Source organism: Acomys russatus, chromosome 31 (assembly GCF_903995435.1).
Source record: "Acomys russatus chromosome 31, mAcoRus1.1, whole genome shotgun sequence".
NCBI classification, from domain to species: domain Eukaryota; kingdom Metazoa; phylum Chordata; class Mammalia; order Rodentia; family Muridae; genus Acomys; species Acomys russatus.
This window is the reverse complement of record NC_067167.1, coordinates 778,911-797,204: the sequence shown is the minus strand read 5'-3', so window position 1 is coordinate 797,204 and position 18,294 is coordinate 778,911. Positions and strand designations below refer to the sequence as shown.

At 54.8% G+C, this 18,294-nt stretch overlaps 2 protein-coding genes across 3 annotated transcripts; both read right to left on the bottom strand.

Moving 5' to 3' along the window:
* Window positions 1-751: 751 nt before the first annotated feature.
* Window positions 752-6,586, bottom strand: Gzmm (granzyme M). The gene is made up of 5 exons (XM_051139859.1): window positions 6,512-6,586; window positions 2,547-2,706; window positions 1,732-1,873; window positions 1,390-1,656; window positions 752-1,034 (listed from the first exon to the last, which is right to left on the bottom strand). The coding sequence occupies exons 1-5, from the start codon at window positions 6,564-6,566 to the stop codon at window positions 861-863; spliced, it is 798 nt and encodes a 265-aa protein (XP_050995816.1). The 5' UTR covers window positions 6,567-6,586; the 3' UTR covers window positions 752-860.
* Window positions 6,587-7,784: 1,198 nt separating this feature from the next.
* Cdc34 (cell division cycle 34, ubiqiutin conjugating enzyme) lies at window positions 7,785-14,746 on the bottom strand. Of its 2 annotated transcripts, none has more exons than XM_051139853.1 (4): window positions 14,531-14,744; window positions 11,809-11,895; window positions 11,462-11,694; window positions 7,785-8,320 (listed from the first exon to the last, which is right to left on the bottom strand). In XM_051139853.1, exons 1-4 carry the CDS (start codon window positions 14,705-14,707, stop codon window positions 8,110-8,112), a joined length of 708 nt encoding a protein of 235 aa, XP_050995810.1. In that variant the 5' UTR covers window positions 14,708-14,744; the 3' UTR covers window positions 7,785-8,109. The 2 variants fall into 2 exon arrangements, with proteins under 2 accessions (XP_050995810.1, XP_050995811.1); XM_051139854.1 differs by having other exon boundaries at window positions 8,134-8,316; window positions 14,531-14,746.
* Between the last annotated feature and the right edge of the window lie 3,548 nt (window positions 14,747-18,294).

The following is an 18,294-nucleotide window of genomic DNA, read 5'->3' as shown; positions in this document are numbered from 1 at the left end:
CCAAAAAAAAAAGAAAAACCAAAAAAATGAAAAAGAAAGAGTGCGCCATTCTCTGGAAGAACAGCTGTTGCTCATAACTGCTGAGTCGTGTCTCCAGCCCCTCAGGTTGGCTTTGAAATGGAGGCGACCCTCCTTTCTCAGCCTCCCAACTGCAGATGGCAGGCAGGCAAGGGCCTATTTTTCAGTCACCCTGGTGCTATCTTCTCTAATACCCAGTGATGGTTTCTCTCCTGCTGATCCGTTTTCTGTTGATCTAACTTAGAGCCCAAGGTAAGCTGAAAGCTGGAGGAGGGAAGGTCTCCCTCCTGTCACCATATGGAGGGACCTTGAGGACATCATGCTCAGTACAGCCCCAGACACAAAGGCCACCCAGCATAGGCCTACATGACAGGAAGTACCTAGGAGAATCCAGAGAGGGCAGATTTATGGGGACTGGAAAGGGGAGGAAGTGACCTCTCCTGGGGGTGGGTTTCGTTTTGGGGTGGAATCACAGTGATGGAATGTTCTGGAACTGATAATGCATGGGTTTACAGCCACTGGGCTGACACTTGAACAGTTCCTGTTGAGGTGTCTGCGAGCATCCCATCCCTCTGAGGGCAGGTGGTGCCCTCTGCTGGCCACACTGGTCCCACGGCTCTTGCCTCTGCTCCGAGAAGGCCAGTGCCTTCTGTGTCTGCCTATCCTGCCTATCCTGTGTCCAAGGGCTTTCCTGCCATTCAGAAGGGTCATCTTGGGTCTTACAGGGGAAACAGAGGCTTGCAGAGACCAAAGGCAGACAGGGGTGGATGCAACAGATATATCAGGATTTATTGGTCCCTTCCCTGCCCTGGCCACTGAGAATGTCCTGGTCATCTAGGGCATTAGGCCAGAGGTTGAGGTGCCCAACGACCTATGATCTTCCGGATCCAGGAGCTGTAGGGGGCCACTGCAGTGGCCACAGGGGGATTGAAGATGTCTGTGCAGCTTTTGGAGCTGAAAGATAGGATCCCAGCCACCTGGCCTTTGCCACATACCAAGGGCCCTCCAGAGTCACCCTGCCAAAGGTAAGAGACACACAGGTCAGCCTTTGTGCCTGCAAGGGGGATGGGGGAGCAGGGGCCTGGGAGGGCTCTTTGCAAACTACATGTGCACCCTTCCCCTCTGCCCCTCCTCTTCCCTTTTTTATCCCCTCTGTCCCCAAGGCCCCAGATGACTAGTCTGTGGCTCTGGAGTTCAAACCACAACTCTATGGCTTCCTGACAGCATTTTTTATTCTCCCAGGGCCTTGGTTTCTGCCTGTGAGAGGTGAGGGGAATGTTAGTCCCACCCTCCTTCCACTCCCCAGAGAATGGGTGGCAGAGGCCAGCTTGGGCTGCTGCCCAGACTAGGCCTCCAGGCCATCCCTGTCACCTTGCAGGGGCCCTGGCTGTTGGTCTCAGCCTTCAAACACAGCATGCTGTCCACCAGGGCGCCATTCCAGAAGCGGCTGTTGTTGCACATGCGGGTGTCCAGCACACGCAGATCCAATTCCTGCAGGGCCCTGGCTGGGTGACCACCCTGATGGGTCATCCCCCAGCCAGCTGTGCTACATTGAGCCCCTGCAGCCGGCTTGGCACGGGGCTTTCTTGGCAGAGCCAGCAGTCGGACATTCCTGCTTGGCTGCACTCGCCCATCCAGCTGTGGGAACAGGAGGGTCAGTGAGTGGCTGAGGGAAACCGGCTGAGGCTGGCCTTCAGCCCCTCTGTCCCGCACCTTAAGCAGCGCCAAGTCATTTTCGTAACTGTACTTGTTGTAGCCAGGGTGTTTAATGGCTTCCTTGATGTAGAAGGTGAGGCCAGGTTCTTGGTGGTTGTAGAGCCAGTGCAGGCCGAGCACTAGCCTCAGCTGCTTTACCCTGCAATGCAGAACGATGCTCACCCACGGCTGCCTCTCCTCCCTTCCCACGCGCACACGCACACACGGCAGCCTCCCCAGCCCACTCCCGGCAGATCATCTTCCATCGTCTCAGTCCTCCTCACCCAGTGAGGCTCCTGACTCTGGCTCCCGCCCAGCGCCAGATTCTTGAACACTCTCAGTGCTCCACCCCCTGACTGCAGCCTCTCTTCTGTGATTTCCTAATGTTGACTTCCTGCATTCATGCAAGCTACAGAGAAACGGCCCCTTTCCCCTGCACTCCAGGGTCACACTTGCAGCCGAGTGAGCGCCTCAGGGAAGTTACCTGGATCAAGCTGTACCTGAAGCCTAGACTTCTGGAATGCACGAACTAGCTAACAATCCCTTTTGGTGGATTTTTGTTCATTTTCGAGACAGGGTCTCTCTGTGTAGCCTTGGCTTTCCTGGACTCACTTTGTAGACCAGGCTGGCCTCGAACTCACAGCGATCCACGTGCCTCTGCCTCCCGAGTGCTGGGATTATAGGCATGAGCCACCACGCCCGGCTTTGTGCTGGCTGTTTTAGTAGCAGGCTGGCTTTCACAGATGCTGGGTGTCTGCCGCAGGAGGGTTGGAGGGAGCTGCCCTTACAGGCCAGGCCTTAAGCCATGGTGGAGAGTGGCGAGAAATACTCACGGCTCAGACAGGCAGTGGGCAGCCGTCAACACCCACTTGGGATGCACGAGAACTCCCCCGCACACGTGGGACCTTTCTTTCTGGAGAGAGGCCATATATGGGCGGGAGTGTGGGACTGCCTCTTGACCACCAATGATTTGGGTCTCAGATGTGTTGCCTGCTGAGAAGGGAGGGAGAGAGGGAGGGTTGGGGGTGCTGCAGCCCACCCCTCCACTGAGCCCTGGCTAGAGCCCACTAGGCCCCACTGTTCAGACTCTATTCAGCTGTGAGAGGCCAAGGTTAAAATGTGAATGAGGAGCACTGAGGGGGCAGAGGCAGGAGGATTGCTGTGAGTTCGAGGCCAACCTGGTCTACAAAGTGAGTCCAGGACAGCCAAGGCTACACAGAGAAACCCTGTCTTGAAAAACAAAAACCTGTGAATGAGAGGGGTGGAGAGATGGCTCAGAGGTTAAGAGCACTGCCTGCTCTTCCAAAGGTTCTGAGTTGAATTCCCAGTTCACAACTACCTATAATGAGATCTGGTGCCCTCTTTTGGCATGCAGGTGTATATGCAGGCAAAGCACTATACATAATAAATCTTAAAAAGCTGGGTATGGTGGCGTAGCCCTTTAATCCGGTCTTGAAAAACCAAAAATAAAATAAATAAAAATAAATCTTTTTTTTTTTTTTTTTTTTGGTTTTCCAAGACAGGGTTTCTCTGTGTATCCCTGGCTGTCCTGGACTCACTTTGTAGACCAGGCTGGCCTCGAACTCACAGCGATCCACCTGCCTCTGCCTCCCGAGTGCTGGGATTAAAGGCGTGCGCCACCACGCCCGGCTAAAAAAATAAATCTTAAAAAAGTTTGTTTTTTAAAAATATGAATGAGGAGCCGACAAGATGGCTTAGAGGGTTAGCGAACAGTCTGCTCTTGCAGAGGACCTGAGTTCAATTCCCAGCACCCATTCCAGGGGACTCACAGCCGCCTGTGGCTGCAGCTCAGGCCGCTCTGATACTGGCTTCTGGTCTCTTCGGACATTGCACTCACCCCTCACAGTGCCCTGGTAGCCATAGGGGAGGGCGTGTGTGTGAGGAGCTGACCCTGTGTTCTGCTCACACACAGGGGAGGGTGTGTGTGTGTGTGAGAGAGAGAGAGAGGAGCTGACCCGTGTTCTGCTCACCCACCGCAGTTACTCAAGCACAGACGAAGTGGGGTTCTGACACTTGCCGTGGCAATGGCAGAGCCTTGCAGACACGATGCTCAGGGGAAAATCAGTCACGAGGCAGTGTGAAACTCATGACAGGAAGTAGATTTGTGGGTACCAGGGTGTGGGGACGAGCATTGCTGGGGCTGTGGGAGTGCCTATACTCTTGTGCGCCTTCTGAATTTCAGTGAGCTTTGCACAGTGAGCTCTGCAAACTTCCCTGAAGGGTTGATATAGAGTTGGTAGCACCTAAACACACACAAAGCCCTGCCTTCCAGTCCCTCCACACTACAGAATCCAGGTCTAGTGGTGCACACCTGTCATTCCAGCCCTAAGGAGCTAGTAGAATCAGGGAGCTGGGCATCGTGGTGCACATCTTTAATCCCAGCACTCGGGAGGCAGAAGCAGGTGGATCTCCGTGAGTTTAAGGCCAGCCTGGTCTACAAAGAGAGTTCCAGGACAGCGAGGGCGATTATACAGAGAAGGCCTGTCTTGAACAAACAAAAACCAAAAACAAAACAGAAAAATAAAAAACCCCACAAAAACAAAAAAATCAACCCTCTCCCCAAAAAAACCCACACCGCTGCCTTGCCTGGGCCACGCGGCCAGTCCACACCTACTCCAAGCAGCTTCTGAGGTCCCAGAGCTACTTTCCTTGGGCTGGTTCCCACCCAAGACCTTTATACACAGAGGAGAGCCGAGTCCTCTGTTCTCTGTGATTCTTAAATATTTATATTTATTTATTGACTTATTTTTAGAATTGGGGTTCTCTATGTGTCCTTGGCTGTCCTGGAACTCTCTGTAGACCAGGCTGGCCTAGAACTCAGAGATCCGCCTGCCTCTGCCTCCCAAGTGCTGGAACCAAAGGTGTGCACCATTACTACCCAGCAATTCATGAAGCTTTAAAAAGAAGAAAAGAAAGAAGAAAAGAAAGAAAGATTCAACCAAGCCTAAAGAGAAACCAAAGTTTCTCTGGGAAAGTTATCTCTGCAGCTTCGTGGGCAGTTCACACACTCTTGTCAACCTGTATCTGTAGCCAGCACCCACAACTGAGTAGCTTTTCACCACCCAAGAAGTCTCCCACCCACATATGCCTTTTCTTCCCTGCTTAAAAAAACAAAAAACAAAAAACAAAAAACCCTTAGCTTGGCCTGAATTCCTGACCCTGTTTCCAGACAGGCATGTGCTACTATGCCTGGTGGAACCCAGGGCCTCTTGCACGGTAGGCTCAGGCCCAGTCGCTCTCCATACTTTAGCGCCCTGCTGTAGAGGTTGGACTTGCGAGGCTGAGACACAATTGTTAGGGGTATGAGATCAGCCTTGGCTGCACTGTGCCAGGGTCTCCACCAGCTGAGAGAGACCAGTGCATAGTACGTAACTTGAAAAGCTCTTATACCCGTGAAAGTAAATTTCCTCACTCCTTCTCCTTTGGAGACGGTCCTGGAACGTTCCAAGGAAATATGGGTGTAAAAAATTGGGAGGGGTGATACACCCCTCTGATTCCAGCACTCAGGAGGCAGAGGCTGGCAGATCTTTGGGTTCCAGGTCAGCCAGGACTACAATAGTGAGACCTTGTCTCAAAAAGAAAATTGTGACCTTGCCTGTGTATATGCATATGTGTACAGAGGTCAGGGACTAAGAGTGCTCTCCTCTTAATCACCCTCAACTGACTCAAGGTCTCTGACTGATCCTGCATCCCCCTCCCTAGTGCTGGGGTTAGACATGACACATACCTACTGTGTCACTGTGCCCCCTCCACACTGTAGTTCTGGCTGTTTTGGAACTTACTACATAGACTAGGCTGGCCTTCAACTTACAAAGCCTCCTAAGTACTGGGATTAAAGGTATGTGGGGAATTTGTTCCACTTTTTTTTTTTTTCTTTTTTTTTTTTTTTTTTTTTTGGTTTTTCGAGACAGGGTTTCTCTGTGTAGCCTTGGCCATCCTGGACTCACTTTGTAGACCAGGCTGGCCTCGAACTCACAGCGATCCGCCTGCCTCTGCCTCCCGAGTGCTGGGATTAAAGGCGTGCGCCACCACGCCCGGCTGTTCCACTTTTTTTGATTTTCAAGACAGGGTGTAGCCCTGGCTGTCCTGGACTCCTTTTGTAGATCAGGCTAACCTTGAACTCAAGAGATCCACCTGCCTCTGCCTCCGGGGTGCTGGGATTACACTCCTGGCATAACACTCTCTTTTCAGAAAGGTCTTGTGTGGCCCAGCTGGCCTCAGACTGTGGAGCTGAGGAAGGCTTTGGGTCTGGATTCACCAGTACTGGGGTTAACAGGCGTGCTCCCCCATGTAGGAGGGAGCAGGCAGTGTGCATGCCAGGCACATGGCCACCAACTTAAACTATATCCTTAGCCCCATTTTTGTTTTGTTGATGGAGTCTCACTCTAACTAATGGCAATCCTCCTGCCTCAGACGCCTCAAGTATTGAGCTCCCAGGCCTGTCACCAGGGCAAGTTCTTTTTTTTTTTTCTTTTTGGTTTTTCGAGACAGGGTTTCTCTATGTAGCCTTGGCCGTCCTGGACTCGCTTTGTAGATCAGGCTGGCCTCGAACTCACAGCGATCCGCCTGCCTCTGCCTCCCGAGTGCTGAGATTAAAGGCGTGTGCCACCACGCCCGGCATCCAGGGCAAGTTCTGCCTGTGCTTTTTCTCAGGGTATGCTCTCCTTGTAGACGGTACTCCTCAGGGATCACCCACTTGCCCTGTACATGAAACCCTCTGCCACCCACAGACCCCTGAAGATCAGGCTCTAGGCCTCAGTCTCCCCTTCACGCTCACCTGCCCACAATGTCTCCAGGGCCAGCAGGAGCAGCAGGGACTGGTGGACCTCCATCCTGGCCAGGACTGTTGGTTCCTGGGGAAGGAGCGCCCCACTCTTTCTGTGGGGACAGGTGGCTTCCCAAGTCCCACCCACCTTGCACAAGTGTCAGCTCCTCCTCCTTCACACCCTGCTCTCGGTGGCTTCAGAAAGCATCTGAGGTCAGACCTGTCTCATCTTTGGGGGTGTCAACAAGATCCCCAGCGCTCACTTTCCTGGTGTTTTAGGCACCCTTTTCTCCCCCACTGGGGTAAACCCTGGGTCCGGCTCAGCTGATACCCCAACTCTGACAGAGGACAACTTGCAGTGGTCAGTTATCTCCTTCTACCACGTGGGTCTCGGGAGAAGGCCTGTCCTTGGCTTGGTGGCCAGCGTTTCCCACTGAGCTCCATTGCAGGCCTTGAACGCTATGTAACCAGGCTGGCTTAGAACTGTGCAGAGCAGATGGCCTCAACTCCTAGTGCCTTAGTTTTTAGACATAGGGTCTATGTAGGTCTGGCTGTTCTGGGATTCACTTTGTAGAGCAGGTTGGTCTTGAACTCACCAAGATCAGAGAGCTGGGGCTTAAGGAATGTGCCACTACGCCCCACTTCTGAACTATCTTAAGGAGCAACACTCAGTGGTAAGAAGTCACTGCCATGGTGGGGCAGTGGCCTCCTTCTGGCTACTTCTGCAACCAGCTGTGACCGGCAGGGGTCTTGTTAAGTGCTGTTCAACAGAGCACTGCCTTTGTTCTGGAAATTGAAACTGGAGGTAACAGACCCACTTATGGGAAGTGACACTTTCTTTACAGGCACCAGTGAGCCACTGGTCGGAAGCAGGGAGGTGCGGGCGGGTGGAGGGCAGTCTGGGCCACTGTGGGTACCCTGCCCCTCCCCCTTGGGGAGTCACCAGGCTGTAGCTCAGTCCCTGGCCACAGGGACTTCTCAGGCAAGCAATGGAGTTTCCAGGGCTGAAAAAGTGCCTGGAACACAAGGACTGCTGGGAAAACAGCTCCTCTGTATGCTTCAGGGCCTGGGCCAGGCCTCCTGCCTGCAGGCTTGAGGTAGATGTAGGCCGAAGGTGCAGCCACAGGCCCAGGTGGGGATCTGCAGGAGTGGCAAGCTGCTTCTGGGCCCTGGGGGCCTGTAGACCGCCATGGCGGCCTCTTCCTGCCCATCCTACTGCCTGGCTGGGCTACCCAGGTGGTCCTCAGTGCCCAGTGCCACAGGCGTCCTGGCTGCTTCTCCCAGCTTCTCAGAAAGCCATTTTATTTGGATTTCACACACACCAAAGCAGAGAGGTGACTGTGGGGCTGGCCTTGCTTGGGCTGGGATGGAGTCTCTGGCTCCCCATCGGGCGGCCCCCAGCCTCCCAGGCTTGTCACCATCTGTGAGCTGAGTGGGGTGTCTGCCTGGCTCTTCTCTAAAGCCGAGGAAAACCCACGGGGACACAGGGCTGAGAGGACCTAAGGGTCATGAACAGGAGCCCACATGGAACCTCGGTGAGGTAGTCTGTCGCCTGAGGCCCACACGGGTCCTGCTGAGGTAAAATCTGTAAGTTTATTTCGGGGACTCGGTCAGGATTCCTCGGTGCCGGAGTCGTCCTCGTCATCCCCAAAGCAGCTGTCCGCCTCCTCCACCTCGCCGTCCTCATAGTAGTCATCGTAGAAGAGGTCTGAGCCCTCGTCGGGCGCCGGCGCCTTGGTCTTCACGCAGTACTCGGCCAGTGTGGTGGGCACCTTCACGCCGTCGCGCTCTGCGTCCACCTTGGTCCCCAGGACCTGCTTCCTGGGGAGACAGGGCAGATGAGGCATCGGCCCAGACACAATGGGGTTCCAAAGAAAGACAGTGAATGGAGGGCTAGGAGCAGGCCAGGAGGGGACAGGGGACAAGGGCGGCTCAATGATCAGCTTCAGGCAGGACAGTCTCCCAGCACCCACAGAAATGGCTAGCACGACAGCATGCAGGCCTGTAACTACAGCACTGAGGAGCACATAGGACCTGCGGCTTGCTGGCCACTAGCCCAGTTCCAGGTCAGCGAGAGGCCTTGGGCAGAGTGACAGTGCTGGACACCAGCCTTTGTCCTCTGGCTTCTCAGTGGGCGCACACCCACACCCACCACACTGTCATCAAACTCTCACAAAGTGCAGCTTGAGCTAAGCTGAGGCACTCTGACGAAGGGCAGTCCTGGAGGAACCGAGGTTCCAGCCATCAAAGACCACAGGCGACGTGACAGGGACAAGATGAAGCAACACACAGCAAGAGCTTCCTTGCATAAGGGACAGCAATTAACTACGCAATCAGGCCTGTCCGGAGCCTCAGAGCTTGGTCCTAACAGGAAGGTGAAGAGCAGATGCCGTCTTAGCTTTTCAGAGACAATAGCACACTCTGGCCAGACCTGTCTCAACCCTGTGCCCCAGCAGGGACATGGCTAGACACTGGCTCTCAGGTTGAGTCCCACGAGTAATACAGGCCTCGTGGTCACAGCGAGTGGCTCCTGGAGTCAGAATGACAAAAATAGCCTGGGGCTCCTGCTCTGGGACAGGAAAACTGGGCTAAAGGCTGCCAGGAGGCTGGAGGCCTGCAGCCTTGGGGCCAGACCTAGAGTCCCCACTGGCTCCAGCACCCAGTGGTGCCCCATGCTGGGTGGGGTCCACTGCAGCCCACCAGACACTATTCTAATGATGTCAGATTGACAGGAAGTGGGCAGTGGAAAAGGGCTGTGTATACCCATGGCAATGTCAAGGTTAAAGCGTTTACTTACAGGCCGGGCGTGGTGGCACACGCCTTTAATCCCAGCACTCGGGAGGCAGAGGCAGGCGGATCACTGTGAGTTCGAGGTCAGCCTGGTCTACAAAGTGAGTCCAGGACAGCCAAGATAATACAGAGAAACCCTGTCGCAAAAAACTTAAAGATTATTTATTTATGCAGCATTCTGATTGCAAGTAGAGGGCACCAGATCTCATTATAGATGGTTGAGAGCCACCATGTGGTTGCTGGAAATTGAACTCAGCATCTCTGGAAGAGCAGGCAGTGCTCTTAACCTCTGAGGCACCTCTCCAGCCCTTTTCTTTTCTTCCTGAAAAGAAAAGTCCCTGGAATTCCAAACGTCACACAATCACAGAAACTATCTGCAGCTGGCCAAGTCATGCGTCTGCCAGAGGACCAGGCCAAGCAGTCAATTTGAAGCAACCCCACAGCCCACACCTGGATTAAAATGAAAGTACATTCTTCTAATATTTGTGGGTTTTGGTGTTTTTTGTTGTTGTGGTTGTTGTTGGGGTTTTTTGGTGGTTTTTTGAGACAGTTTCTCTGTGTAGCCTTGAACTCACAGAGATCCACCTGCCTAAAGCTCCAGAATTCTTAAAAACATCACTACATTAGCAAGCAAAAGTAGGTCATAACTAAGTTGAGTGTGGTGGTCCACAGCTTTAATCTTAGCACCAAGGAGGCAGAAGCAGGCAGATATCTGAGTTTGAGGTCAGGCTGGTGTACACAGCTGGTTCCAGGACAGCCAGTGGTATATAGTGAGACTTTGTCTTAAAAAACAAAAATAATAGTCCAGGAGTGGTGGCACACCCCTTTAATCCCAGCACTTGGGAGGCAGAGGCAGGAGGATCACTGTGAGTTCAGGCCAGCCTGGTCTACAAAGTGAGTCCAGGACAGCCAAGGCTACACAGAGAGACCCTGTCTTAAAAAACCAAAAACCAAAACAAACCCACAAGACGGTCTTCTTCCCAGTTGGAGGAGGGCAGGAGGGTGGTGAGCTGCAGGCCAGTCTCAAGAGAAAACCAAGGGGGCAGGGTTACAGGGACTTTCAGGCCAGGCTTCCATTGCTAGCCCAAGCCTAGTGGAGGTGACACCTCCACAGCACAGGCTCAGCCCTTCCTGAGTAGCTAACACCTCCATGCAGGACCATGGTGGCTGCATCTATCTTGTTCTGAGGCTGGAGATGAACCCTAAGGTCTTGCACATGCTGGATCAGCACTGACCACTAAGCTGCTTCCCAAATCCACTCTGGTTAGTGAGGCCTGCCTGCTTTCTGTAGCACAAGGCCACAGGGCTCTTTCTGGGAGGGTGTTCACCCTGTCTGTGGCTTTAGGTGCTTGGCTGACAAGCGTGGCTTGCCTAGCACGCTGGCTGATGAACCCGGGCTGCTGCTAGAGCATGGAAAAATTACAGGCCCCTGGGTGGGAGTCAGTGTGTGGATAAGCACCTGTCCTGGGTCAGTGCTGAGACAGGGGACAGCTGGCTGTGAGGTGTTATTAGGTTAAGAGGTAGTGTGCACTGTCACCCTGACAACAGAAGATAACACGCATGTCTCAGAAAACACAGAAGCTAAGCGACAGGGAGTGGGAATGTGGGTGCCGATGTGGACACCCAGCATGGCTGGGTAGCGGCAGGGTGTAATGCTTGCCTAGAATCTCATAAGTGCAATTTCATACACAGCTTTGGGGGTGAGGGGAGACCACCTGACCGCAGAACAAGCCAGGAACTGCTGAAAAGTGGACAGTGCCATTCACAGATGACAGCAGGAGGGGAGCAGGTCAGAGCCTGGGCCCATCAGAGCACCTGTGGACACCACCCGCAGGCTCCTGAGAATGGCTCAGCCACCTCTGCAAAGCAAAGCACAAATGCCAGCCATGCTTCGGGAGACAGTGAGCATGCCCCAGTCATTCATGAAGATAAGCGGAGTGACAAGGTGGAGGAGGATCTTGGCCACCCTGGGTGGTGAACGTGGCACTCTGCGGTGGGGCACACAGACCCCGACATGCAGCTGGAGATGCAAGAATGGAAACACACAACAGTCCGCACCCCAAGAAACAACTGTGTTATGGGAGACAGAAGAGAGCTGACACGTGGGTGGGCACAGCCCACCACACACACATCAGACACAAACCACTGACAGCAACTGCGAGTGGTGCTCACCGGATGATGTCCGTGTACTCGCGGTCCTTCCCCTTGCTCTCCTTCCACTTTCTGTACATCACTGAGGCGTCCACGTTGGCAGGCGAGAAGGTGTTGGGCTCATTCAACAGGGAGATCACACTCAGGAGGATGGTCCTGACATTCTGTGTGGGGTTCCATCGCTCTGAGGGCAGCTCCCCACTCTGTGGGTCATCAACTGGGGGATGGAGGATGGAGATGCACACGTCCCCTGTCTGTAAGAGTGACCAGAATCAGATGAGGTGTGGGGCGTGTGCAAGGGAGGCATGCAGTGTGTGTGCGGTGGGGTGTGCCTGGGGCAGGCATTTGTCATGCCGGCAGTAACTTACCTCATAGATGTTTGGGTGCCACATCTTAGTGAGGAACCGGAAGGCTGGTGGGGAATACGGGTAGTCGATGGGGAACTTGAGGCGCGCCTACAGATGGCAGAAAGTGGGGTGGCTCAATGGCAGCCCACTGAGCGCTGGAGTTAGGGGCTGTTCCCAGAGAGGACAAAGAACAGGGCCTGTTCAGATGCTGAAGCCAAGGCCACTCTGTGCTAGTGCACTCTGCGACCTGGCCTTCAGGTTAAGAGAGCTTAGAATGACAGTGTCACCTGGTGTGGGCTAGCCAGGGGAATGAGTCAGCAGGTCCTGCCCTCAGGGAGATCTGGTCACTCTGGACTCCTACCAAAACCACCCAGGCTCAGGAGCCCAGGCCAAGGGTGGCTACCAGAGACAAGCTGGAGCCACCAGCTTGGCCACAGCCACTGCTTATGGCTGAGGCTCACCCTGTCCACTGTCCCCACACTTTGGACAGGTAGAGGAAGAAGGGCTAAGGTTTTCCCTAGTCTTGAGGCTCCCCAAAGGCAGCCTCTAGAGTGTCCCCCAGGCAAGAACTGTAGCTTGACGTTTACTACTTTGTGGGTTCTTCCCCCCACTTTTCTCCCCTCCCCTGTTTAACCTCTAGCACTAGCTAGGAGAGAAATTAAGGACAGAGGGGACAGACCCTTGAACCTAACTTCTTTTTGTTTCTGGAGCACAACTACTAACACACTGCAGCCGACTCCTCTGAACAATCAACTCAACCTCGCCTACTGGAGCCCTAGCATTTATGACCCTCTGAAAAGACCCCAGCATTCACACACTCACAGGAACTATCTGCAGCTGACAAAACCACACCTCTGCTAGAGCACGAGGCAAATCATAGTCAGCTGTTGCGAAACAGCCCCATATTCCACATCTGGGATTAATACAAAAAACATAGTCTTATAATAGTGCTGTTAAAGAGAAATCAAAACTTCAAAATTGGCCCTGCAGGGCGCACCTAGGGGAACTGGCCTGTGGCCTCAGAGCCAGGCAGGAATCCAAGCTGGAGGACCTGCCCGCTAGTTCCTTCACGCCTGACACACACAAGTCTAGTGTGGAGTTTCCAAGCCTGAGCCTCTTCAGAACCGCAGAGGGGAGTGGCACTGCTAGAACAAGATCCCACACTTCTGAGGCTCCAGATGCTTTTTAAGGAGCAAATGGAGGCTCAGTAACAGGAAGGTCACCCCCAGTTACAGTGAGACAGGATGGGCTGCCCAGCTCCTCTCTTACAGGGTCTCTCCATGCCTTAGCCACCCACACCATACAGAAAGCTCCCACGCTGGCAGCCTGACATCTTGCAGGGCCTCCTCCCAAGCTGTCCTCAGAATAAAGTGAGCCTAGGAGGCTCCGCCCACAATCCTTTACAGCTCCAGTCCTCCCTCTGAGCACAAGTCCTGGCAGCCCCACCCTGTCCCCCAGCAGACACAGAAGATAGGGTGCTAACAGCATTTGGACTTCCAGGGTGACTTGCTGCTCTCCTGGGCAATGGCCAGGAAGGGTGAGGCCATCAGCCACAGACAAACATCTGCCACAGCCCCACACCTGGGACACCAGATTGGCTGAAACTTGTGCGTCCACCTGGTTCTCGCCTTGTCCCTCTTGGCCCTGTGACTCTGCTAGGCGGTCTAGCCCCCAGCAGCCAGGATGATCAAACTGTGCTACTGTGGGTACCTGTGTTTGGTCACACACATACCCAGTGTGGGACAGTCCCGGGCTCCCTGCTCCCAACCACAAAAACATCTGGTGCATTGAGCCTTAGGCCACCAGAGGGCAGATAACACTGCCTAGGAGGGAAAAACAGGGCCCCAAGTGGCCACTGGTCAGTGGAACCTGAGGAAGGCTGCAGAAAGGGGGCGGGCAGACAGAGAGCTGGGGGGGGGGTCCAGGACCCTTGGCAGGAACTAAGGGTGTGGCTCTGGGAATAAGGGTGGGGAGCTGGGCCGCTGCCCCCACTATCCTATTGGAATGCATTACATAAAGCCTGGCCAGGGCTAAGGGTGGCTATTGTCCAAGCAGGCATGGCTGCCAAGGCCCTGTCAGGGCCTCTGCTGGAACTAGAGCAGGTGGCTGTCCAGGCTGCACGTCCCTTCCCCTAGGGACAGACCAGCCAGCAGCTGCCCTGGGTCTGTGTCCAAGTGTGGGGGACAGCGCGAGGATGTCAGCCAGCTGCTGCCCGTAGTGGTGCTCTACGTCCTGGGTTGAAGACAACTTGGGGGGAGACCTCTCTCAGGGGCATGCTGGTGGGGTGGGCCAAACAGCCTAGGAACATGCTTGCCAGCAGGGGGCTCCGGAGGCTTCTGGGTCTTGTATGTGGGGGGGACCAGCTCGGGACCAAGAAGACCAGCAGCTGTCCCTCCTGGTTAGACCTTTCACCAGAAGCATGCTGAAAGGGTGGGCACAACCTGGGGAGATCTGTCCCCAGCTACACGTCTAGTCTGGTGCAGAGCAGCCTGGGAACACGGCAGCCAGCAGGAGGCTCTGGAGGCCCCTGTGTCTTATGGTGGGAAATTGCCTGGGGAGACACGCCGGGCCATTGGCTGTCTCTGGTCCTCTGTGGCCTGTTGGGAGGACAGTCCGGAGAGACCAGTCTCCGGGGTGAGATCAGTATGTGCCCAACAAGACAGGGAGGGGCCTCTTTGCACGCGGAGCCTGAGCCAACCTGGGGGAGGAGCAGGCACAAAGGGGAAACTGAGGCCCGGCTCACCTTGAAGTAGCCGCCCTCGTAGTAGGTATTGGGGGGCCCGAAGATGGCCACCTCCCAGTTGTACAGGTCGCCCTCGTCCACCAGCGTTACCCGGAAGCCCTCCACTGGCTCCTCCTGCAGCCCCTTCAGCTCCAGCAGCAGCGCCTTCTGCGAGCTGGGCACCAGCGGCCGGGCCATGGCGGTGGCGGCGGCGGCGGCGGAGGGGCCCGGGGCCGGGCCGGGCCGCGGGACCGGCACGAGTTCGTGGGACGGACCGGGTCGCGCGCCGGCAGGGGGAGAGCCGCCGCCTTCCTCCTCTGCGCCGCCGCCGCCGCCACCCGGGGTCCCCGAAGGCTCCACTCGCTCTGGCGCCGCTGCCCGCCCGGCGTTCGCTTCGGCCCGGCCCGGCCCGCGCCAAATGCGCCTGCGCGCCGCAGCCGCCGGGCCTCGAATGCGCCTGCGCACCGGCTCCGGGCCCCAAAAGCGCCTGCGTGCTTCCTTCGGGCCCCAAGTGCGCCTGCGTGCCACACCCGGGCTGTGAATGCGCCTGCGTGCCGCTGCCGCCGGGTCGGAAATACGCCTGCGCGCCACTGCCGGGTCTAGAATGCGCCTGTGCGACGCCTCCACCGGGTCCGGAATGTGTCTGCGCGCCCGCCCGCGGGGCACGCCGGGAAGTGTAGTCTTCTTCCCCCGCCCTGCCGCGCAGGCGCCTTGAATTTTCGAAGCCCCGGAGGCCGCCGTCGCCTCCGGCCCGAAGAGTTCCGCGGATGCCTGTGTGCGGGGTGGCGGGCAGGGCAGGGCTGCGTGTGGCGGCTCCGCAGCTGCTGCTTTGGGGGCCTTTTTTGTGACGTCCACGGGGCGTGGTTGTGGGCGGAGATTTGGGTGTGGCTTGAGCGGAGGAGGAGCAGGGTCCACCCTCTTTTCCCTACCGGAAGCTGTAGACGTGTCTTTTGGTTTCTTTCTTTTTTCTTTTTTCTGTTTTTTTGAGACAGGGTCTCTCTGTGTAGCCTTGCCTGTCCTGGACTCGCTTTGTAGACCAGGCTGGCCTCGAACTGACAGAGATCCGCCTGCTTCTGCCTCCTGAGTGCTGGGATTAAAGGCGTGCGCCACCACGCCCGGCCACCTTTTGGTTTTTAAGGGCACACGTAGGAGGCCTGACAGAATCGACGACTTGGGGTCCACAGACCTGGCTTCCAGGAGGTGGAGTCTGAACCCCTGTTCTGGGAGGCCCCTCATGTTAGGCTGACCCACACCCTAGTCCTGCTTAAATAAACCAGAAAGCAGCCGAGAGGCATCCTAGGAGGTTACAGGAGCCGGAACAGATGTGCAAAGATGCAGACATCTACACTCTTTACTTTGACATTTGGTTATGAGGTTTGGGGGCGGCAGCATAGTCAAACCTTGCAGGAGGGTGTGTGGGGTGTACGTGTGATCTCTAGGGGTGGGGGCTTCTGGCCCTAGGTTGCCTGGTGACTGACCCTGACTGTGGGCGTTCTGAAGAGCTACAGCTGCATCAACATCTAGGGCTGGGACCGGGCAGCTCTCTGCCTCAGGTGTTCCTACATCCTGTCCTGCCTCGGGAGAGCCGGTAGACCTGTTTAGGATCAGGGAAGCAATGTCAAAGGTGCAGCCGGTAGGTGTGGCCAGGAAGAGCCTAAGGTCTAAAGCGTTAGGACCACGCCCGTCCTTCCCCTTGGGGGGGGGGGATTCTTTAGGCCCTTGGGCTAGAAGGCTTTCTGGTCCAGCTCCTTCTCTGAGGGCCCTCTGTTCCTCTTGTTCATCTAAGACTGTCCATCTCACCGTGTCACTTTTGTCACAACGTAGCAAAATAGCCCAGGCTTTCCTCTCACTGTGCCTGGGATTACCTCTCCCACAGCCTACGTCTGGGAAGCCCTGATGTACTGACAGACAGGTTCTGCTCCCTCCAACTGGGACATAAATGCCCCAAGGCAAGCCTGGACCTGGGCTCACAGACATCCTGAGCATCCGGGAAGGATGCTGGCTTCTGGTGACTGGGGTCACCTAACTTCTACCTCTGCATGTTCAGACATGGGTGTCATGATGCCAAGTCCCCAGTCACAGAGAATGGTCATCTGATGAGGATAGTCCAAGCCTCCTCAAATAAGGAGCCATCCAGTCAGAGCATTCTGGTTGCCCCACCACAAGGTGCACGTAATGGCTTATGTTCTGGGGGTTTCCTTAGGAACGGGGCTAGGAGCTCTGGGGCAGGGGTTGTGGGATCATTTTTTTTTTTTTTTCTGAACAACTGTGATATTCTGGAAAGCTGAGACCTCCCAGGAGATAGAAGGTGCTGAGGCAACTGCTTTGGGTCGAGACAGGGTCTTGCCATGTCTTGGATGGTATGGAACTTGCTATATAGGCTAGGGTGGCCTCAAAAGCATAGTCACCTGCCTCTGCCTATATGTGCTGAGATTAAAGACATATGCCACCCGGTGGCAGTGGTGCACACCTTTAATCCCAGAAGTTGAGGGGCAGAGGCAGAGGATCTCTGTGAGTTCAAGGCCAGCCTGGTCTACAAAGTGAGTCCAGGACAGCCAAGGCTACACAGAGAAACCCCGTCTCGAAAAACCAATAAATAAATAAATAAATAATAAAAGGCATGTGCCACCACAACTGGGTTTGTTTATGTTGTATTTTTTGTTTGTTTTTTTGAGACAGGGTCTCTCTGTGTAGCCTTGGCTGTCCTGGACTCACTTTATAGACCAGGCTGGCCTCGAACTCACAGCGATCTTCCTGCCTCTGCCTCCCGAGTGGTGGGATTAAAGGCGTGCGCCACCATGCCCAGCTTGTTTATATTGTGGAGGCTGGCCTTGAGTTTACTCCATACCTCAGATTAGCTTAGAATGTGATCCTTCTGTAAAATTAAAAGTATTAGTTTTTCTAGGCTCAATCTAGCTCCCAAGTAACGACATGGAGACCTATTATATTTATTAATAAGCTTTAAGCACTATAGCTGGGCAGATACCGTGCTATTCTAACACATCTACACTGGCTTTTCTACCTCCCAGCCATGTGCCCCATCACCTGCCATCTTAGTCTAACCCTGGCTGCTCCTGCTCCGCTCCATTTGTGTCCTCATGGAGACCTCCTCTTGGTTAGTTCCTCGTGGCAACCTTTCTGTCCATCTCAGCACCCCCACCCACCTGTCCTGGGATTTCAAGTCCTGTCTCCACTCTCTTGCCCAGCTACTGGCTGTTCGGGTCTTCGTTAATCAATCAGGTGATGAAGAACAATTTTTACACAACATTGAGATGGGAGAAGTTTCCATAATCCAGACTGCAGCTAGATCTCGGGGTACAGAAGTCAGCACAAAGTCATCCCCCAACACCCTGCCTAAGCTGCTTTTCCTGGGGTCCCGAGTGTTTACAATTAGGCCCTATTTCTTTTAGTGTTCTGGATCTAGCCATACCTGACTTCCCTCAGATGGGGGCCTCTAGGATTGTTTGTTTGTTTCTTTTCTAGACAGGGTTTCTCTGTGTAGCCTTGGCTATCTTGGACTGGCTTTGTAGACCAGGCTGGTCTCAAACTCACAGAGATCCTTCTGCCTCTGCCTCCCAAGTGCTGGGATTACAGGCGTGCGCCACGGCACCTGGCACAGGGAGCATTCTTTACACAGCCTTGATACAGTACTGTAGCAAAAGTTTTCCTTTTTTCAAAACCCAGTTATGTTTTTTAAATTTTAATCCCAAGTGTGGGATATAGGGCTGCTTTTAGTTGTCCACAGCTGTAATTTGCCTTGTGCGGCTAGGAGAGGGGCGTGGCCT